The sequence below is a fragment of the Rhipicephalus sanguineus genome, chromosome 5 (genome assembly GCF_013339695.2).
Source record: "Rhipicephalus sanguineus isolate Rsan-2018 chromosome 5, BIME_Rsan_1.4, whole genome shotgun sequence".
Lineage (NCBI taxonomy): Eukaryota > Metazoa > Arthropoda > Arachnida > Ixodida > Ixodidae > Rhipicephalus > Rhipicephalus sanguineus.
Genome location: NC_051180.1, coordinates 199,535,857 through 199,559,329, shown reverse-complemented (window position 1 = coordinate 199,559,329; position 23,473 = coordinate 199,535,857). Strand labels below are relative to the sequence as shown.

Here is a 23,473-nt window from a genome sequence, read left to right as displayed (position 1 = left end):
AGCCAAACTGGCCGCCCTAGCCACACTTCGGCCGAACTAGAGAGCAGACGCGACATGCGTGTGCACGTCACATATCCCCTTTAGTCCAGCCAGCCCAGCCATGGCCAAACACGCAAACCTTGCTAGGCTGCAACAGTTGTAGCGAGGATGCAACGTACTTTCATATCGGTGATTGGCGTGTCGTAAAAAAATGTACCTTACCGAAAAGGTCAATGTGAACATACTAGGTCGTTAGCAACGCAAACGGGCGATTCAGCTGTTATGTGATACGACACTTGTGACAGATGCGACTGTAGTCTGAACCCGGCTTTAGGGTCTTGGTGTGAATCGTCGTCTGCTCTTGGGGCAGTCCATTTGCTTGAGCGCAAGAGAGGGCACCACCGCGTCAGCACTCGCCGTGTGCCGAGAGAGAGCGAACGGCGCACAGTGACTATGGAAACGCTCTTTCTGCGATGACCGTATATATATCTAACCATATTGAACTACTCGAGATGAGGAGAGAGAAACAGAGAGTGGAAATTTTTAACTGCTTTACACGAACAATTCACCACTGGACTCATCTCTGTATCTATCGCCCCTATTAACCAGACCCACACGTCACCATAGACAAGATGCATTAAAGGAGCACTGACACAAACATTTTGCACCTTGTTTTTTTGTTGCAATAGATAGCTTATTGCCACGTGCGTTTCTTTATCACTTTTGCTGTATTCGGTTTTCGGCCACAAAGACTGTCAGCAACACTCAGCGCGAACCGCGCCTCGTTGTTCGAGAACCTTCGCGATCATTGTAGATCGTTTTGTTAAGATTGCGCACAAGACGCGCTCACTCGAGCTTATTCTAGAATGTGCACGACAGCCAGCGATAACGCTGGAATATTCGACGGCACATGTTTAAATGCCGACGCGCTTCACCGCTAGTCAGTTGATCGACGGACGACGCCCTGTTCGCCGCTATCTTTGTACAGCGTGTATTGCTGTAGTTCGAGTTCTCATTTTCCGGCCACAAGTTCGGCCAAATAAACAGTTTCATCCTGCAAACGCTGACTGCTGTCTTCGTCGACGTCACGACCACGTGACATTATGATCCACTTATCACGGCTGCAAACCTCGTTTGCGCGAGTATGGTATGGTATGGAAAAACTTTTATTTAGGTCCGTTGGGGCGTGAACTAGCACGTAGCGGGCCGCTCCCACGTCGGGACGGTTATTTATTTAGAGACGTTTTTAGAGCGCCCAGTCGCAGTTTCGGTTTCTAAGAGCACCGAGCTAGGCAGCATCCTCCGGAGGCCGGGAAAACACAGCTGGTATAGTGCCTAGAATATACTGGCTAGTGTGCAGAGCGCGCGCTTTGGCGTGGCCACCGCGCTGATGCCTTCCCACAGTCACCGCATGGCGGCGCTGCGACTCGCTAAGGTCCATCGCGTGTCGGCGGCTCCTGCGCTTGCGGCTGCGTAGCACGGTGCTTTCTGCTGCGAATACGGTGTTCTTCGTTCCTTTTAACACACTCGACAGAACACTCGATCGGATGAAGGAAATCTTAGCGGCAAATTACTGCCCGCAGAGAATTCTCAACTGGTTGGGCACTACAAAATGACGAAGGTTTCACACGTCCCTCATGGTCGTCTGCTAGCTTTCGCGACACTGTGCTCACCACCAAAGCGAAGTAGAAAAGTCACAATTAATATTCACGATAAACGGCAGCGCACGCTGGGTTAAGACAGAAACACAAAACACGAAGTTTTTAACTCTGTGTCGTCCTTTTTTTCGTGTTTTGTGTTTCTGTCTTAACCCAGCGTGCGCTGCCGTTTATCGTGAATATGACCAACCAACTAGCCCACAAGTACGTTTTAAACAATTAATATACTACGATACACCCAACTTGCCAGTTGAAGACACTCAGCTAAGGTTGACACGTTAGGTGCAAGCAATCGTGTCGTAAGTATGGCTCACGGCAATTTCGATCGCGATCAAGTACGACTCGGATTCTTCGCTGCTACACGTGAACATTCGCTGGCGATAGCAGGGTGCTTTGAAGGCCCAGTTAGTACATCTTATTCTGTTGAAAACAGCGCGAAGACGGGACGAAGGCTAAGGAACAGCGCTTGTGTTGTTTGTTATCCTTAGCCTTCATCCCGTTTTCGCGCTGTTTTCTACGCAGCGATTTTACTCGAAGTCGATCCAGTCAACTGCAATTCGCGCCGCTCAGTCGTGGTCATATTTTATTATATTAGCGGCGCGTCACACTCGGTATGATGCACCATCATGGACTTGCAGAGTGTATTATGCGCCGAGGTAGTCGGATCGGTGGCTGCGATAATTCTCACGAGCAGATATTTGACTCGGAGCAGGTCGACAGTAATCGCAAATTCCCGTGTAACGCTGGTATTACACAAATACGCTAATATTTCTTGCAGACATTATGACACTAGTTTTTGCACATTGTTCGCTTTCACAAACAGGATTAATATTGCACACCCAGTGCTGCAGATATCAGCATAGGCTCCATACTCTCGGATCGGTTGTTTCGATGTTTCTGCAGTTCAGCTGTGGCTACTGCATTGTTGTATCTACATGAGCAAGTCTGTAGTTAAGAGAGCATCGTTTATACGCAAATGTAGGGTGGAGTGGTGTCACTTTCACTGTTCTGCGTTTTCCAGCATGGCATCCGTATTTCCTAGACCACATGCCATGAACACAAGCCAGTCTGAATCGACATCTCAATTAGATAATTTCATTAGTCTAGCATTGTGAATAGCTGAAATATTGCCTGAAAAAATCAAGTGCGAGGCGCCTTTGTGAATATGGGCTTCTGTTTTTAACTGCAATGAACTAACAGTTTAAGGTGGGATGAGACTTCCTTTGGTAAAAAAAAATTCAATTTTGGGATTTCAAAATTACCTGATACAACATTTCTTTATCTTTCGGAAAATATATCACATTTGGGTACTCGCAGTTTCAAAAATAATTTTAGGTCCTTTTTCTTTGACACATTGACAGGTAATGCTCGCGTACCCCTACGTTATTTCTGCGTTTTTCTCACAACATTTTTGTAGTTTCTGTACCTTTTTCTTTTGAGAACTAGTGGGCTTAGAAAACAAAAAATTCCACGTGGTAACTAATGGCATTTACATAACTGGCACTAGAAGCAGTAGCCTATGCGCATTTGTATTTTTTAGAATAAAAAATCAGTCATAAGTGGCAATTTTCATAAATCAACAAACGTAAGAAAACATAACAAATCTAGTTTTTGTTGTACGCTCACAATTTTAGTTCCACTTCTGTAAAGCGTTAGTAGCTACCTTTATGCAAAATTGCAATGGTCTGCAGTTGGCAGATCTTATTTAAAAAGTACATTAGTAGAAAAACAAACACAAATAAAAAAATACTAAACAATTTCATACCATTTTTGAGCTTTAATGCAACCTGCGTCCACCTTAAGATACCTCGCAAATTTTAGTCATAGCTTTCATTACCACTGCTGTACAGCCAAGCTTTGGAACTCCCTTTCGAAGTTTCACCCCACCTTAATAACTGAGAATATAATCTGAATTTCACTATGAAAAATGCCACTGTGCCACAACTTAACCATCAACTTATCAAACATAAATAATGTTCAAAACACACAACGCACACATAAATGTAAACAAACGCTCAACAGAAGAGGCACAATACAAATAGCCATAATACCACTTCTTAAATAAGCAAAATCTAGTGAAAAATGTTAAACGGGCAGGGAAATACTCAAACAACTGCTTAATACAAACATATTAGTGAAAAACCCGATCTGTATTTCAACAGAAAATGTGATCGCCACTCCGACACAGCAGAACGAAGCATGTTTTCTGTCTGCCCTGATGCTTCTCCCGTTGCATCATTATTTTTTGCAGTTCTCATTTACTCGTGCGTACACAAAGGACAGCGCAAACACGATAAAAGCAGCGCAGACGTCACTAAGTCAAATTCGGACACGAGGCACTAAAGCTGCGGAGGCCAAACCGGCGCGCGGCCTACACCTTTGCGACAAGCGTCGCCGCCTGCCGGCGAAAGTTGGAAGGCATCACCGGCCCTGCCACCTCCTCCCATAGGAAACCCCCTCCGCTCAGCACACTAGCCAGTATATTCTAGGCACTATACCACTATACAGCAGGCCACGTGAACACGCAAAATTGTGACGTAGGCGGCGCGCGAGCGTGGATGCTCGCGCGGCTACAATCAAGGCGCGAGTGAAAATTCCTTCACCTACGGAGGAAGTGCTAGTACATACATAGTGCTAGTATTTAACTGTATTACAGCTAGGGGGCGTGAGCCGCCGCCCGATCTAAAGGGTACAGCCTTATCCATCCATCCATCCATCCATCCGTCCATCCATTCATCGTGGGCGCCGAACCAGGTCAAGTGGCGCCAGCTATGGAGGATTAGGAACAACTAACAAACGCCTAATCTATGTCCTCCGAGCATTTGGAAGCGCTCATCTCGACTCGCTAAGCTTACAGCATCGATTATTTGACTATGGCTCTCAAAAACGGCGCCGAATCAGGACGAATACATTGCTGTCGAAGCTTAAGGACATGAATCTAAAGCAAATGGAAGCATCAGTTCGGAGCCTACACGTTACAGAGCGCACGGCAGCCACTTGATAGATTCGAAGTGGACGACAACCGCTTTTGGCAGTGCTGCCATGTTTTTCGGAGGCGCGAATGCCTTGTCGGCGAAGCTTGCCATGCAAGTTGGACAGCTCTCGCGCGTGCGGCGACGGCCGACGTTCTGCAGCACCACGCCGTTGCGGCAGGCTTGCCGCTAGCGTGGGCGGGCCATAACATCTGCCAACCGGCACGACGAGCGAACAGCGGAAGAGAACACAACTAGCACACGCAAAGCCGCAGGCACGGAGGAAGAAATGGCAGGTAGCACGGCACAAGCGCAAGGGCACAACCAGCCACCAGCCAACACAAACTTGTGACATAGGTTTGTTTACACATCCGCCGCGTTGATGTCGGCGTCGCGAAGCGCTCGCATCTTGCTCAGTCGCGCGGCATGCACTTTAAAATTTATTTTAAATATGTTCCTGGCTATATTGGCCCTTGATATTTCGTAGACGTTGTGTACGGCTCCACATACATCTATTTCACTCATTATCTCGCCTTCGAAATTTTGTGTCACTGCTCCTTTAACACCTTGCTGCGCGAGAACGAATGCATATTTAAAAATTCTTTTTTCCCTCGTACTATAACCGAATGGAATTGTATAGTACTCGAATCGACATAATAATCCTCATTAATACTGATTTGTTTTATAGCGTTTACCCAAACATATTGACTCTATTTCTGTAATATTTTTTCCTTTGTTCTTTTCAAATTTTTTCCAAACATGTTCACTGTTGTGCCATTTTTATTTCCCTCCCTACTTGGACTACGTGTCCGCAGTATTTGATAAATAAATAAATAAACGTTGGGGGAACTACCAGCCCGCAAGGAACGAGGACGCACCCTCGCCCGCGAGAGACAACGCCGACGCAGGCAGCGTCTGCTAGCGAGTTTCTTGATTGAAAAAACCGACTGCTCGCGCAGCACAACCTTTCACCGGCCACCCCATATATATAGGCACTGGGTCTTGACCTGCAATGTAGTGCCGCTGGGTGATTTTTCTTGTGCGTAGTTGGACAATAAACATTCGCAGCGTGCATGTTAACTAAAACCGGACTGTGGGTCTCTGTGTCTTAATCTTTCTTCTGTCTCTCATTGCTCGTTAGCAGTGATTTTGCTGTAGGAAACACCTACGCACACTGCATGCTTCGCCGCTCCATAGGTTTCACGTTAGTGGAGCTGAAACATCCTTCCCTACATGCTTCGCCCCTCCCCAAAATTTCTTTTTCCACCGGACTGCAGTTCGTCTAGTGGCGCAGTTCGCAGACTGCGCAGTTCATAAGCAGGAACAGTTAGAAAGAGGCTTCAATAACATTTGCTGGCAGGCTAGTTGGTGATGCATAGTTCATAGGTAAAAAACAGCACAAACAAAACGAAACACAAGGAAGACACGGGACAGAGTGCCGACTTCAACTAACGGTTTATTCTAGGGTGAGCTTGCCTATTTATGAAAAACGATAAAAGTCAGACAAGATATATCCCAAAATAACAGAACAAGAAAACATACAGGGTATTTCAGCTAAAAAGTACGAAGTATTAAAAAAATTAAGCATAGGTGCTACGCGTCTACAATTTGTGCAGTATTGTTCTGAGCCATATAGAACACGTCAGAATATTTTTTTCCTATCCGCCAAGCTCGGGAATTTACTAAGATTGCTTAATGAACTTACCGAGGCGAAAACAGCGCGTACAGACGAGTACGAACAGACACAAGAAAAGGCACAGACACAGGCGCTGACTAACAACTGAAGTTTATTGCTCATACGCCACGAAAATAAATAGCACGTATCAACAAAAAACCAATACGAAGAGAGACACAGCAAAAAAAGCAAGGCTTGATAGGACACTCAAAGCAGTTAGCCAGTGGGACCGTGTTTATCTAGCCCCCGATAGGAAGGCTAGCTCTTTATCTAACAGGGCTATTGATGGGGCGCTTACGCAGCTGTCCTGTAATTTCACGATATTTTGGGCCTCCATGATTTCTCGGGTTCCACTGTCGAGATTGTGAATGCGCGCCCCAATTCAACAACACGAAAGTATTACGCAGGTCCAGCGATAAAGTAACCCGAGAAATCATGGAGGCCCAAAATATCGTGAAATTACAGGACAGCTGCGTAAGCGCCCCATCAATAGCCCTGTTAGATAAAGAGCTAGCCTTCCTATCGGGGGCTAGATAAACACGGTCCCACTGGCTAACTGCTTTGAGTGTCCTATCAAGCCTTGCTTTTTTTGCTGTGTCTCTCTTCGTATTGGTTTTTTGTTGATACGTGCTATTTATTTTCGTGGCGTATGAGCAATAAACTTCAGTTGTTAGTCAGCGCCTGTGTCTGTGCCTTTTCTTGTGTCTGTTCGTACTCGTCTGTACGCGCTGTTTTCGCCTCGGTATGAACAACCAACTAGCTCGAAACGTGTTATTCCAGTTTAATGAACTTATTAAATAATAACTCTAGTGAACAGTTTTCAGTACAAAAGTTGTAGCGCTTGTTCAGGAACATCTAATTTTTCAATCTATGTTAAGATAACTGCCCTGCTTAATTTTTTTCCGGCCTTTCTTTAAAGTGCGCGAATTTTAAATAATATCACGTGTCTGCCGACAAACGCGCGGCGCTTTTAGTGCCCTCAAATTTAAGCTGAACGAATTATCAAAGGCTGCTTCGGGCACACAGATCGATGGAACAGGTTATCGGTGACTGCGATGGACGTTAAAGGACAAAATGACCATACCGTTTCAACAACAAAAACAACAAAAAATTCTTCAACAAAAAAGCGGCAGCCACGGAGCCAATGCCACATGAGACCGTAGGCAGCATTTGATGCAGCGTAGGCATTTTATTTTTTTTTTTACACCAATGAAGAAACGCATTGGAAGGGGCGAGGGTTACAGCGTGATGAAGGACCGAGATAAAAGATTCAATCACACGTGGCGGCCGCTCTTTCGTAGACTTTGTTTTCTTTAGAGGGTACGCCCCTATCATCATTTAGCGTCCATCACAGTCACCGGTAGTCTGCTCAATTGACCTTCGTGCGTGGAGCAGCCTTTGATAATTCGTTCAACTTACATTTGAGGGCACTAAAAGCGCCGCACGTTAGGCGGCAGTCACGTGATATTTTTTAAAATTCGCGTGCTTTAAAGAAAGGCCGGAAAAAAATTAAGCAGGGGAGTAATCTTAGCATAGAATAAAAAATTTCACATTTCTGAACGAGCGCTACAACTTTTGTATTGAAAAGTTTTCTCTAGAGTTACTATTTAAAAAGTTCATTAAGCAATCTTCGTTAATTACCGTGCTTGGCAGATTGGAAAAAAATATTCTGACGTGTTCTATATGGCTCAGAACAATACTGCGCTAATTGGAAATGCGTAGGACTGTTTAATAATTTTAATACTTGGTGCTTTTTAGCTGAAACACCCTGTATGAAGCCCTTACCACAAACACGTGCGCCACTGTGTCATGCTCTCCAGAACATAAAATTCATTCCCAACGTGATGAGAAAAACTCAAGTTCTTTTTTTGTTAATAGGATCGAAGGAGCGCTTACGCACAAGGATCCTGCCTTGTCAATTTCGCGAGCCTCAATTATTTCGCGCACTGTCTTATCCCAGCACGTATGCGCTCGAATGTTTGGACGAAGACTCGGAGCATGAACTGTACCATTTGGTTAATGCAACCCAGTCCTGTTATGAAGTCAGCATAGAGGTTGAAGGGCGCGCATTGAATATGCAGATTGACACAGGAGCGGCAGTCACTATTATTCCGGAGCAAGTTTACCAATCTCAGTTTTCACACGTGAAATGTGAACTGTGCAAAATGTCACTTCGCACGTATACCGGGGAGCAAATACAGCTGAAAGGGCAGTGTGACGTGGTTGTGAAGTACAAAGATCAGAGCATGACGTTACCCATGATTGTTGTTAAGGACAACGGCAGCAATTTACCCGTTCTGATCAGGAGAAATTGGCTAGAACGTCTAAAACTTGACTGGCTGGAGATTGGCCAGATTGTGGTCAAAGACAGAGTTGCGCGTCTAAAACAAAAGTACCCTACCGTGTTCTCAACAAAATTGGGAACAATACAAAAGTTTCAAGCACAGATAGTCTTAAACCCGGGCACCACGCCGGTGTTCTGCCGTGCTAGGCCAGTCCCATTTGCACTGCAGGAAAAAGTTGAGCAGCAGCTGCGGGAACATGTGGAAACGGGCATGCTGCGCCCGGTAATGCGCAGTGACTGGGCTACACCACTAGTCACTGTTGTAAAGGAAAATGGCAGCGTCCGGTTATGTGGGGACTACAAAACAACAGTAAACTCCTCTCTGAAGACGGATCCACTTCCGAGACCAGAGGACTTGTACACGTCCTTAGCAGGCAGAAGGGTGTTTAGTGTACTAGACCTGTCCTCTGCGTATCAACAGCTCCCACTTACTCCGGAGTCGCGACCATTGTTGACAGTAAACACCAGTCTGGGGCTGTTTGAGTTTCAGCGCCTTCCTTACGGGGTGGCTAGTGCGGCCGCAATCTTTCAGGCTATGATGGATGAGGTGCTTCACGGCATCCCACACGTTGGATGTTATATTGACGACGTGATCATGACAGGATCTGACATTGATGATTGCCAGCAAACACTAGAACGTGTCTTGCAGAGATTGAGCGAATAAAACATAACACTCAACACGGATAAATGTCGGTTCTTTCAAAAATCGGTTACATATTTGGGTCACACGGTCACTGAACAAGGCATCTACCCTACAGATGCCAAAAAGAGGGCAATCTTAGAAGCAACTGAGCCCACTGCAGTTACGGAGCTTAAGGCGTATTTAGGCATGAGGAATTTTTATTCCAGGTTTCTTAAGAATGCCTCGACGGTTGCGGAGCCTCTCTATCGGCTACTGAAAAAGGAAAAAAAAAATCGATGTGGGAAAAAGAATGTAGCGACGCGTTTAGAGCTACAAAACACTTGCTGACAAGCAGCAAGGTGCTGACATTCTATGACGTCACGAAACCGCTCGCAATGCTTTGCGATGCGTCGTCCTACGGCTTATGTGCTGTGATTTTTCACAAGACAGCCAAGGATGATGAAAAGCCAATCGCCTTCGCGTCGCGTACACTAACGGAAGCAGAAAAAAAGTACGCGCAGTGCGAACGTGAAGCTTTGGCCATAAGCTATGGCTTAAAGAAGTTTCACTGGTACCTTTATGGCCAAAAATTTACCATATACACAGATCATCAGCCACTACTAGGGGTACTAGGGCACGATAAGCATATTCCAACGGTAGCTGCCGCACGCATGCAACGCTGGGCCCTAACGCTTGCAGCTTACAGGTACCGCCTGAAATTTAGAAAGGGCAAAAATCTAGAAGTAGCAGACGCCTTGTCTAGGTTGCCCCAACCAGGACTTGCTAAGGATGAGGCACCAGAGTGCTTATCAATCTTTCAGTGCCTCCCGCTGACCGCGGACGAGATTGCAAGGTTCTCAAGGCGAAGCATGCAGACGAGTTGAAATCGTACTATGTTTGCCACGATGAGATATCACTGGAATAGGGGTGTGTGACGTGGGGCGCAAGAGTCGTAATCCCGGAACAGCTGAGGGAGCATGTGCTAAACATGCTACATGAGGAGCACCCTGGCACAAGCCGCATGAAAATACTGGCTAGAAGTTTCGTATGGTGGCCAGGCATCGATTTGGCCATTGAACAGTACGTGCAGAGGTGCCAGATTTGTCAAGCAGTACAGCCAGCTGCCCGGCCTGTTCCGCTTCAGCCGTGGCAGTACCCGGTGCAGTGTTGGTCACGTGTGCATGTAGATTTTGCTCAGAAAGACGCGAACATGTTTCTGATATTGGTCGACTCATTCTCAAAATGGATTGAACTGTGGCCTATGTCGTCAACGTCAGCTTTAAAAACCCTGGAAAAACTTCGGGGTGCCTTTGCCACTTACGGCTCGCCAGAAGTCCTCGTGAGTGACAACGGGCTATAGTTACCTCAGCTGAGTTTGCTGATTTTCTGGGTACCAATGGCTTGAAACACGTTCGTATTCCACCTTATCACACGGCATCCAATGGTGCTGCTGAACGAACCGTAAAAAAGGGCTTGCTGAAGCAGGTGCTTGAGAATAAGGCCTCGGCTAAGCAGCCGACAGTGCAAGAAAGTATTGATAGCTTTCTCATGGCCTACCGGAACACACCAAGCAGTGTGACAGGCAAATCGCCCGCTGAACTTTTTTTGAAACGCCAGCCATGAGTGAAAGTTTCACTGCTCAAACTGTATTTCGCAAAAAGCATGCAGAGCAAACAAGAAAAATTAAAAGAGCAACGTGATTTGTTTTGGGGGCAGGAGCGCGTGTTTGTTGTGGGAGACCGTGTTTTGGTGAAAACTGTGCGTGGTAAAAGTGTCTCCTGGGAAGAAGGTGTGGTGATCCAGGGTGTCAGTGCGGTGACATACATGGTGAAAGTGCTTTCCTTGGCATTATTGTCTGTTAATTCTCATTAATATTGTGTATAACAAAGAAAACGAGCCCTTGAAATTAACACTTCTTTCCTTCATGGTGAAAGTGCGCGATGTACAACGCTTCACACACGCCGACCATCTGCGCCCTCGACATGCGGACCCTGCTGAAACGCCACCGCCCTTCGAAGTGCGTGCAAAACAAACCCCTACAGGGGAGGCGCCGCCGGACCCCACTTCGACACCATTGCAGCAGCAGACCGACCAGGATGGTCCCTGTTTGCCTGAAACTCCGGCGGAACCCAATATCGATGATGCGCTTGAGCGCGACGAAGTACCACCATCAAAACACGCCCAGCAGACGGTACCGAAGGACTTGGCCGAGTCTTCCGCACCGCCGGCGGCATCCGAATCGCCAGAACCCCCACTGCTACGTCGAAGTGTTCGTGCGCGCAAGCCACCGGATTGGTTTTGACATGAGAACTTGAAAAGTGATTGCTTGTTTGATAATTGTTATGTGTTAAAGTAACTTGTTACTTAAGGTTACTAGCTGTGACCTAAAATTTGTTGTTGAATTGAGCGGGAAGAAGTTGTGATAGCGCAGCATGTCGCGTCACGTGTATATCTGGCTGACAATCTCTATGCAATTTATGTGACGTCACATGTCGGTATATATATGTGCATCGGCGCTGAATAAAAGCATTCTATTCCTGCCGGGCTGACTGATAACGTTATTACAAAAATAAGTCGTAGGCTTGCTCAGGAGATTCACTTTGTGTGACATCAGTCCAAACTAATTTGTTAACTAAGGAAACAAATGTTTCTGTGTTAAACACCGATTTCGTCAGTTGTTTATGGCTTGTGGGACGGGACAAATGAGCAGATCCTATTCTGAGAAAAACAGGATAATGGTCACTAAATTGATAGTCTATTACAGCCGCAGAGGCACTCGTCAAACTGGAAAAAATGGGGTCAATTAATGTATTAGTACCTGATGGATCGCACCTCGTAGGAGATGCGATTAATGAAGAGAAGCCAAAGCTTTGAAAGACGCGAACATAATCAGAGCATGAATGACTGAACATGAACGTTTTCTTTGTGTTGAACGCGTTTTCTTTGCTGTTTAGATATATATTCGTTTTCTTTAATAAAAGTTCATTTGTTGATATGTGTATTTAAAGAAAAGCGGCGCACAGAAAAACTAAGACAAAGAAGAGAACCACACACGCGTAAGCCAGACCTCGGTGACATTGCACAAAAAAGAGTTTACTTTTATTGATGAGCATGTCACTTAATCACGTCATCCCTCACCTGTCATGCGTGGTTTTTTCCTTTTAATATCTTGTTGCTCTGAATAAACTTTCAGGTGTGAGGCAGAGCTGTGGGTGGCCACTTTTCTTTAAATATGAATATGCACCAACTTTCCCAACTTACCTAGCAGTGAGGTTACCTAGCAAGTGCAAGAGATGCCCGATCAATGGCATTAATGTGGATTGTTGTTCATGTTTTTTCAATGTGTTCTCTAAAAAATGTTACAGGAGGAAAATTTCTACTCGGGATGCTGGTCTGCAAAAACCCTTCAGTCTCGGCTTTTGAAACCTATCTTGTCTTAGAGTTTGTTTTAGAAGCAAGTCGAGCATTTGTTTGCTCGACTTGCTTCTAATGGCTACATACGTGCCTACTGTTTTCATATCACACCCTGGTATTCCATAGCAAAAGGCTAAGTCACTGCACTTGGGCACACGTGCTGCTTCTGCAGTACACTATTAACCACCCCATGCATCACACTCATGGCTTGAGTGGTCGTAGATGGAAGTCAGTGGTCGTTCTCAAAGCATTTTTATGCTACAATTTTACACTGACCGTATAGCATACGTGCTGTACTTACTTGATAAATATTCCGGGCATAGCACACTGTGCACTGCACGTGATGCTTTCACTGCTGTTCCACCTGGTTTTCATGACCTCTTCTGTGCAGATATTGCAAAACCTTGGGCGAGCAGACAAGACTAAGGATGAAGTGTTTGAGGTGTACTTGTACAACTTCACAAGGCAGCAGGTGAGAACATCTTTCGTTACTTTAGTTGTTGTTTCATTCTTTACAATAGAGCTCTGGTTTAGGGGAGCTTCACTTCTTAATTTCATTTAAGTTTTGTTGTCAACTTTTCCTATAAGCTGTAGTGTTCCTTCAGCGAGATTGGGACAACATCTACCTTGGTGCAGCATTTTATCGTACACTGCCATATGTTGGAAAACACGTCTCGGCACATCAGCATTTTTTTAATATACTACCACGACACAGCATTTGTTTGATGCCAGGCCTGTGCTAACTGTATTTTCGTTGTTTCTACTTTTCACATTTATGACTGCATACTCTGTTGTAAATACAATGCTGTAATGGCAGAAAGTTGACATAGTTGGTAAGGGTTCATTGTGAAAGAGGATGCGTGTGCAAACAGGAGAAGAGAATGATATGGACTTTCTTTAAACTGATGAAATTTTAAGTACTTTTCAGCATGGTTTTAGACGGGGCTCAGCCCTCGAACACAACTGACAGAATTCGTTCATGACTTCGGCAGCTCCTAAGACATAGGTGACCAGGTTGGCGCTATTTTTATATACTTGCTGAGGCTTTTGATGCTTTCTCACACACTAAACTTGTGCACAAGCTATACTAAAAAATGCATCCTTGACTGGTTGGATATCAGACTCTCCTTCATAGCGTTCACAACATGTACGTTTCAACTCTGTTTCATCAGGAGTTCTGCAGGGTGGGTCCCCTCTTATTCCTGCTTTGTATTAAGAGGACCCTGAAAGAGTTTTCACAATTTTGTATCAGGGGAATTTGAAAAGTAAGGCAACTTTTGTGAAAAGCTGCATTTATACCAATGATAGAAAACAGAAACATACATTGTACCGATGTCACACGGTCACCTTTGATTGGGATCGGGCATGATCCGGACCAGATTTCTTGATTGTGATTGGCTCGTTTACGCAAGCTGCAGAAGGGAGCCAATCACTGTTTGGAAATGTGATTCCAAGCGGGCTTAATCGTGATCAGCAGTGCACCGTGTGACACCAGTATTGTTTTCCTACATAACCTCCCTGCACTTCGCTTGTCCTTGCGTCCAAGGTCACCAAATGTTGTGACTTCACGGCGTCCAACGTAGACGTGCCGTCGTCACTTATTTATTGAGAGTCAAAAGTGGACGGCCCAGTAAGGAAGCAAGAGGCCGAAGATTAGCGTTGACCGTGGTGTCCAGCCAGCCAAAGTGCCCCTAGCGTTCTAATGGCCTTGCGCCACGAGCTACCGGCACTCATCGTCTTTTTCTCCGGCTGGCTGGCTGCCACTGGCATGGCGTTGCAGTTCCATTACACCTAGCCATGGGTATCGGCAGGGGGGGTGCAAAAGGGGCACTTGCCCCCACCCAGGCTGTACCAGCGCTCTCCCCCTCCCCTAGCCGCAATGCAACACGGGTTTGTGCCCCGCAAGACAAGATCCTGCAGACACTCACGTACATAGCACCGGCAACCGTTCTGATTGGATGTGTCCAGTCTACGTCACTCAACCTCCGGTGCACAGTGAGTGTCGTCTGCCTGTTTGAGAGTGGCTCTTTCGAGACCCCATAATGTCTATGTCACTGGGGGGGTGACAAGACTCCAAGCGTGCGACATGCATGCAACAATATCACCGGTCTACACGGCAGATGTCGCACTTGCGCATAATTCTTTTCGCCGTGACACTGCCAGTTATTCTCATTTTCTTCCGTTCTTTGGCCTAGAACGAACATCGCCCTTAGACACATGCATACCGTTTCCCACAGCAGCAACCAGTGAATGTATGGCCAGCACTCCTCGCCTTCAATGTGATAATAAATGATGAAATGAGTGAGTTAAATTATATTCAGTCAATGTCAAACTAGTGAGCAGACAAATTCGGAAGTTGTCTGACAGCAGAAGAAAAGTACTGAGGAAGAGCCAGTTTAGTAGATGGGCCAGGAGAGACGCTTCCTGGTGTCCTACAAAGGTCGCACATGTGAGAGGCACATGCAGGCTTCCTCAAAGACTGAACAGCGTGGTCATTGTTGTTGTGCACTGGGCGTAAGGGCACACTAAAGGCAAATGGCATTTTATGTTAGAGTCAATGCTTGGCAATGTCTAAAACGTCAATATTATGCACAGCAGCGCTTTAGCAATAGAGAAATTAAGGTAAATATAGGACACAACTTTGCGCCATCTGTGGGATATTGAGGAACAATAGGCGGACGGTGCAGTAGAGCTCAGTACAATTATTCGCAAATGCTCAAACTACCCGTGACAAAAAAAAAAGCATTTCATTACATTACATTACAAACCGGAATAAAAATCTACTTTGGCATTTCATCCTGATGGAAAAAAACAACTCGAGAGAAAGATGCAAATTGCGCTTTTGCCAGGATGGGCTGTGCTTCCTCTGCTGCACTGCAGCTCCAGCTGTCGGGCAGTGTGCTACATCAGAAAGTCGTTCTCGGAGGCGGGTGGTTTGAATTGCGGTAACGGTATGCGGACCACAAAAATGTGATTTTCTTTGAAATGAAACATTTCCTTGGAACGCACCACAAGGTATCTGGAGTGCTATTTGAACCATCTGCATGGACTTAATATTAGCCCTACCTTTCCTTATGCTAGAGAATGGAGTGGTGTTGCTCTTTCAGACGGCAGCAGCCAAACTGCAGAAAGAGTTCAAGAACTATGTGTTGTGCATCAAGAGCTTGCAGCTAGCCAGCAAGGCCCTCATGGACACGCTGAGCGAGATCTACGAGCAGGAGTGGGTCGGACATGAGCAGATCCCCGTCAAGGCACAGGTACTTCGATGCATTACGCAAGTGCATTGGCCAGCTGCTGTTACAGTATGGTCAGAAGTTGTTATTTAATAATTTACAAGATTAGGTGCTTTCAAAGGAAGAGGTTTTACATTTGATGGGGCAAGAACATGCCAGGTTCTAGTTGTTACTTTTATTTCACAAGCTTAGTGTTCTGTGTTATAGCACTGAAGAATTCTAGTACTAATAGTTTTCCTGATACATTGCTACAGTAAGGAAGATTTAACTTAAGGTTGCCTGCTTCTCGGATGCTGGCACTAGAAAGGTTAATTATGGTGCTGGATAGGGGAAAGGCTGTGATTAGCATTTTTGAAGTAACCTTGTAATCTTTTAAAGCCATCTTAAAGGGGTACCGACTCGAAATTTTTCTGTTGTCGTTTTCTTGCATCAAATGCAAGGCCAGGCCCTCAAGAACTTAGAAAATGTACCGCTAAGTGTGAGTGCACCCCGAAAAAGTAATTGCAGTATGTTTTTAAAAGCTAGTTTTGGTTCCTACTGTACGCTGACATCACAACACGGTGTGAGCTTCTCTTCCCGTGCTCGCGCAAGATATTGTGACGTTTCCACGGCCGCTTCGTACCGTAGCTCCGTTGGTGACGCACAAGCGGCCATTTTAGAAGTTATGGCGCCTGACATCATCACAACTAGCCAGGCTGCTGAAGTCGCCAGAACTAGTACTGTAGCCTGACGTCGAGCCAGTGTCGATGTCGGTAGATGTGCCATGGGAAAATTTACTTTAATATCAAAATAAAATAGCTTCACACTTGCTCAGAGCCGTCTCTGTATACAGGAGATTTGTATGGCAGAGTAAACTCACCTCCGAAAAATGGTGTCGTACCCCATTGAACATAATACTGCTAAGGCAATGAACAGAAAAGAAGGGTAGTAAACTGCCATCATGTGCATTTTGTATGCTGGACCCCATACTTAACTTCTGTAATTGAGGTGGGCCTGAAACAAACAAAAGCATGGGCAATGTATGAGGGAAATGTTGCTGGGAACCGGCCATGCGTAACAGCTGAATGCCACTTTCGTACATTTGTACAGCGAAGCTGTGTTTAAAGTAACTCGGCCGTTCGTAACTCCGCACACAAGTGAACGGAAAACAATCGTCATCCTGAGTGGCCTTCAGCTCCACATTTTAGAATTGTGACCAAGTTGGCGAACTGGCTGACGTGACTGCAACCCTGCGAGTAACAAGTGATGTGAACATTGCTAAGCTACTCAACAGAAAACCCCTAGCAGGCATTGGCTGAGCTCCACTTAAAAAGAGTAAGTAAACAAATAACTGAATTAACAAATAAATAAGGGAGCAGGAATAATTAAATTAATGGATGAATAAAATAAATTAACGTACAAACAAATGTGCAAATAAATAAATAACCTGCATGCTACACTTCTGACCCTCAGAAATTGTGGCAAAGTTGGTCTAAATTTGAAAATTTTTAAATCAATGTATATGAGTGAATAAATGAAATAACTGAATCTGCGCTACACAGCTTCGCTCGTCATCACAGAGTGGAATTGCTTACGATTTTTTTTTCTTTGCAATGCTTATTGGCTGTTAAAAATAACTGTCAACCCTGACACATCTTATTTCACTCCAGCGGTAACTTGTTTCGACTCAAGTACATTTAATGGTTGAAAAGCAGGTCACTGACCAATGTCAAAAAACAAAAAGACGTTTTGGGTTCCGTACGGATCCCTTGTTCACAATGGAATGACGGCAGGGCAGCAGGTTCTTAAGTAGCGTTGAGCGCATGACGCAAAGTCCGGGAGTACACGGGGTTTAGTGTGCCAGATGATCTATTGATTGTGTCGCTTGTTGTTTGAATTATTAGTGATTCGAGATTGAGCCTCGTCGTCCAATTCTTCTCCGTGGCCATGATGCACGCGTTGTCCCAGCTTATCTCGTGGCCCGTCTTCTGGGAATGCTCTGCAAGTGCATTCGTCACCGTGTGGCCCTTGGCGACGTCATTCTTGTGCTGCTTCAGAAGCCTGTAGAAATTTCCGCTTTCGCCAATGCACACCGATTCGCAGTCGGCGCATGGGATCTTGTAGACCACACCAGGAAAACGTTGCCGAGGGAGAGGATCCTTCACATTTAGCAAGTCACCCTTAAGCTTGCTTGCTGGCACATGCGCGATCTGGACACCACGTTTTCTAAACACGCGAGCTAGGGCTTCGCTTACACCTTGAATGTACGGAATCGCTGCGCGCTGGCGTGTTGATGCTGTATTATCAATGGCTTGACTGTTTTCCTGCTGGTTATGCATGATGAACTTAGTTGCCTTCTTAATAAAATGTTTATAAAAGAAAGTGTTTATATTGGGGAAACCGGCAACTTCAGACAGCGCATGCGCCAGTATCAGAACGATGTCAAAAAGAAGAAAGTGGCATCTAATGCACTGACCGAACATGCAGCTATGACTGATCGCACCATTGACTGGACAAACATGGGTATCATAAGGAAAGAAAGAAACTGGTAGTCATGCCTGTATCTCGAATTGCTCTAGATACAATCTACAAGACAGACACTGAATCGAAATGATGGAAACCTTCCTTCGTCCTACGGGCGGTGCTTGCGTCACGTGCTGAAACCTCTATAGGAAACATTAATAGTTGTTTGTCCTCATTGTGAACAAGGCTTCCGTATGGAAGCTGAAACGTCGTTTCTTCTAAGCTTTTATTTGGTCGGTGTACTTCGTTCCCTTCATCATGTTTCTTCCCGACCAGACGGGTTTCCGTCGAACTCTCGATTTTAAACACAAAGGCATTGCAAAGCCATTTTTAATCCAGCAGGAAGGCGTTCTGGCGGGCTAGTTGGTTTATAGCTTTTGGACAGTATTGAAGTGCACAAAACGCAGCTGATGTCCTGTATGTTTCTTAATTGTGTCCTCGTCTTTTTGCATACTGTAACGACATCCACACGCTATAATCCAGCAGGGAACAACGAAATCCAAATTCAGACTTGCTTTAAAACCACAGCTCATACACAACTCGCATTTCTTTCTTATGCAGTAAGCGTCCATTATCTGAGGCAAAAACGGAAACCTTGGAAAACCTTGCCCTACACGAGCAGGAACTAGTACAATGTGTGGACAAAATGTGCCGACGAATTGTTTCGCATAGGCAGTTTGTGCTCCCCAACGATGCGGCCCCGACTACTTTGGCCGATGTAAACACGACCACAACTGAGTGGGATATCATACACCACGCCAACCGAGCTAGCTACATACGATCAAGCGTATTGTTTCCCACGCCATTGGTGGTCGAGAAATGCGTGGACACAGGCCAGCCAACTTGCGTGGCATTTGGCTACATGCACATTGTTCTTGAGGCTGTGAGCTGCCTCGTGACCATGACGTGCAGCCATTGGTCTTGTGACCATAGGCTGCCTGCTTCGGAAACGGATACAACAGAGTTAGGATAGCCAGCCTAATGCAGCCACTTAATCTGATTCATGAAACTATCCTGCATGCTGAGAGGGTACGATTTCGCTAGCGCCCCCTCGAGACACATGGTGGCCCTCTTAACAAGCTTAGAATAGGCCTCAAAATAGCCTTGGCCTTTACCTTGTTTGTTTGTGACTTGGACAGCAATGCTATTTTGTTGTGCGAAGAGCCCAAACATTTAAAGTTATCTCAACTCATTTTCTAAGGTCATTAGTGCTTCCAAGCACGCAATGCTGTCTTGTGTTTTTCAGCGTTAAAACACACAAGCCTTTCAGCTACATCATGAGCATAGGCTGGCAAACTCACTCGTGAGTCGACTCACTCAGACTCGGATCGAGCCGCGAGTCTGATTCTGAGTGAGTCCGGGTGAGTAATATTTTGCTGAGCTTGAGTCAGACTGAGTCCGGCTGAGAAAAATTTCGTGAGTTCGATTGGCGAAAATTTTGGTGAGTCTGAGTCCAAGTGAGCTCTAAGGACAAAATATATTTTGTGAGTGAGTCTGAGTGAGCTCCACGCATTTTGCCGGCCTATGATCGTGAGTAAACGAAACTCGTGGTAGCTGCGTGTAAGCAAAGTTTCATTTAGGCGCCTTAGCACGGTAGAGGTCATTGATCCTTTCGCGGTTGAGAACTCGAGTGATGTCACGCAGGCCTTGCAGAGCTTCCATAGTGGCCAGCGAATGCCCTCTCAGTTGATGTCAAAGACCTGCTCTATTCTGTACCGCACTCAGAGCTGTCTTTAATTGTACGAACCTGTCTTGAAGAAAATGGGGTTTTTGCCTTTGAGAGGACCACTGTCATTTCTCTAGATAGCTTCATGATTTTGCCAGAATTTTATCTCGACTTGTGTTGCTCATGATGGGCATCTTTATGTTCAGGAAAAAGGCCCGATAATGCATGTCATGTAGAAAGGGGGCCAGAGAAGACAATCATTTTGATAAAAGGTGGAGGTATTTTCTTCTTAAGACGCCTTGACACTACAAACAATGCGTCAGGACTTCCAGTGTACCAGTGCGTTGGAAAAATATCAATATTTTACTAATACAGAGAACAAGGAAAGGTGAAAGACTTGAAGAACTACCGTCAGTCTTTTATATGACTAGGATAATATTGAATGAGATGAGAGACACCCTTGACTTTAATCAATGTAAAGCAAGCTGGATTCAGCAAAAGATCCATTAGTAAAATCTGTAGAACAGAACAAACTGCTTTTTAAGGCTTTCATAGATGACGAACAGGCACTTGACTCAGTAGAGATTCAAGCTGTCTTGAAGGCATTGGAAACATTTGGAATATCGTAGCCAGTACTATATATATAGATTACATAGCTAGCCTGCTTCTCCTCGAGGAAAAGCAGGAAAATCCTGACTGTGAAAGGGGTCCAACAAGATGCAATCTCTCCAATGTTATTGACTGCATGTTTAGAAAAAACATTTAAATGACTAGATTGGTAGCAATAGGAATAAAGATTAAAAGAGAATATCATAGTAATTTATACTTTGCAGACTCTTCGGCAATGACGGCAGCGAATTGTAAAGTTGATTCAAGAATTAATATGACACCGCGTCAAAGTATATTTGAGGATGAGTGTGCAGGAGACAAAAGTAATGCTAGATGGTTCAGTGAAAGAGCGAGAGTGATTTAGGACTTAGGCTGGGACCTAGAAGCAGTAGAAGAGGCTCTGTGCTCTGGCCCAAGTTTCATAATGTCTTGCATGGCCATGCCAGAAAGGCTGGAATCATTTCTTGTAGCTTTCTAGAGAGGAAGCCTGTGAATACGTGATTGGCTTGGCACCTGTATCTCTTTAGAGCATTTATTGCATAAACTTAAAACATCATTATAACAAAGTCGCATTTGACACGAAAATGACTGGCTATATCCGAAAATTCGTTATAAGCGTGTATTCGAACCACTGTACGTATTACCAAGGCTATTCTCCATTTACTTTGTTATATCGAGGATTGGTTTACTGCTGTATAGTTGTGCCGCATTCTTACCTAACACGTTTTCTTGTCTACCACCTGATGTCAGACACTGGAGCTTCTTTGGGACGACTATCACAGAAAGATGAATGACCAGGTGATGATTCCACTCAACAGCTACATCACTCAGTTTGTAGACGTTAGGGTGAGTACTTTCTTTCATCATTCTGGCATTTCTTGGGCTACAGTAAGATTGACACTTTTTGTCATTTGGAGAGAAAATAGAGATGGCACTATCATTATTAGTATCAGGCCCATAGCCAGGAATTTTTTTAGGGGGAGGGGGGCCGACACCGAGGATGCACAAAGTGTTCGCTTTCAAAGAACATACTGTCACAATGTTAATAGCTAACACGCAGCGCCCTCGCGCGGTGCTGTTGCTTTGTGTTGTGGAGTCACGCCTGGGGACTGAAAGATGGGACGCGGGAAAATAAAGAGTTAGTTCGTTTTGGGCTCTCGTGCGCGATGTCTCGTTTTGCCATCTAGCCTCCGGCTATCTTCCGGCCATCTGCACTTGTATCAACTGGCGACGAAGATGGGATGAATGTTCTCGTGTGTTCCTGCTGCTCCACCATCCGTCCAAATGCCAAATTTAGGTCATCTTGAGCCTTTCGAGGGAGGAGGCGATGACTGGCCCTGCTACGTGGACCGGCAGAAGGCATTTTTCGCGGCGAATGACATCGCCGAAGACAAGCAAACAGCCGTCTTCATCAGCTGCTGCAGGCAGAAAACGTATGTGTTGCTTCGCAATCTGGTCAAGCCTCACCAGCCAAGTGACAATACGCTGGACGAGATTCTTTTGGTGCTAGGAAACCACTACTGCCCGAAACCTTCTGCTGTTGTGCAGCGCTTCCATTTCATTTCATTTCATTTATTAGTACCCTCAAGGCCAAAGGCATTACAGAGGGGAGTGAGTAAAAATAAAACAAGTAAAAGCAAACAAAAATGCAGCAAGCAGTAAGAAAAATACAAGTTCTTCGGCTCCTATTTATACAGTGTTAGCTAATGTTGTTTTAAATAGTTGATGGTCTTCAATGGCGGCGATGCTTCCGGGAAGGCGGTTCCAATCCTGTGATGTGCGTGAAATAAAGCTATGATAACATAGTTTTGTGGAATAAAACTATGATAACATAGTTTTGCTTCATCTCGCACGTTCGTGCGGAAGGAGAGTCCGTCAGCAACTTCATTGCAGTGCTGAAGAGCCTTTCTGAGCACTGCAACTTTGGTAAAGGGCTTGAAAACATGCTCTGCGACCGCGTCGTGTGTGGCATCAACAACGCAGACGTCCAAACAAGATTGCTGGAAAAAGCGGACCTGACTTTCAAAACGCAGTGCAGACCGCCCTAGCAATGGAAGCAGCAAAGAAGGATGCAGGAGAGATAGCGCAAGCTCACGCTAGCACCTTCTTTTTCACCCTCCGCGTCTCGGCAGCGCCGGTGGGCGTGTCCTGTTATCGCTGCGGGGATGCACACCTGGCGTCCGCTTGCCAGCATGTGAAGACCGTCTGCAATTACTGCCACAAACGTGGCCACTTGGCGAAGGTTTGCAATACGGAAAGAAAAGACGAGCAATCACAGAGCGACAGCTCTCCCAGGCCGCGTTCATTCGTGGGCCGAAGTTCACTGTCGGCAAGCAACCGTCATCGTGTAAATACTGTCCAGGATGAAGCCTCTGCTACAGCTTCGCCCGCCGAAGTTTTCAACATGTGACAAGTTGACTACACCAAGGTGCCTCCACCTTTTACCGTCAATGTTGAAGGTTGCGGCAAGCCGCTCTGCATGGCAGTGGACACGGGGGCGAGTGTCTCAGTCATTGCCAAGTCGCGTTTGCTATAGCTTCTAGCTTCAATTACTGTGCAGCCGTCTCAAGTATTTCTGCAAAGCTATTCCGGGAATTTAAACAATGTACAAGGCAAAGCTGATGTCCATGTAAAGTTTCATGGCAAGGAGGCTCACTTACCGATTTTTCTGGCCGGGAACAGATCACCCAGTCTGCTCGGACGCAACTGGATTCAGGAATTGGGCGTCGGCGTCTCCGACGTTGAAGTGAACATTCATGCACTTGCTGATGTGAAACACGTAGTGCAAGATTACACTGA

General features: G+C 45.6%; 1 protein-coding gene across 5 annotated transcripts in view; it reads left to right on the top strand.

Annotated features, from left to right (window-relative positions):
* The window catches only part of LOC119394569 (amphiphysin), a 669,247-nt gene that overhangs the window by 444,074 nt on the left and 201,700 nt on the right, over positions 1-23,473 (top strand). For 3 of the 5 annotated variants that reach the window (XM_049415832.1, XM_037661891.2, XM_037661890.2), the window contains exons 2-4: positions 13,056-13,136; positions 15,772-15,921; positions 21,425-21,520. The exons of 1 other annotated variant lie outside the window; for it this stretch is intronic. In XM_049415832.1, the coding sequence (XP_049271789.1) occupies positions 13,056-13,136; positions 15,772-15,921; positions 21,425-21,520 (327 nt within the window). The remainder of the gene's footprint in view (positions 1-13,055; positions 13,137-15,771; positions 15,922-21,424; positions 21,521-23,473) is intronic. One more of the 5 variants, XM_049415833.1, reaches the window with a different exon arrangement.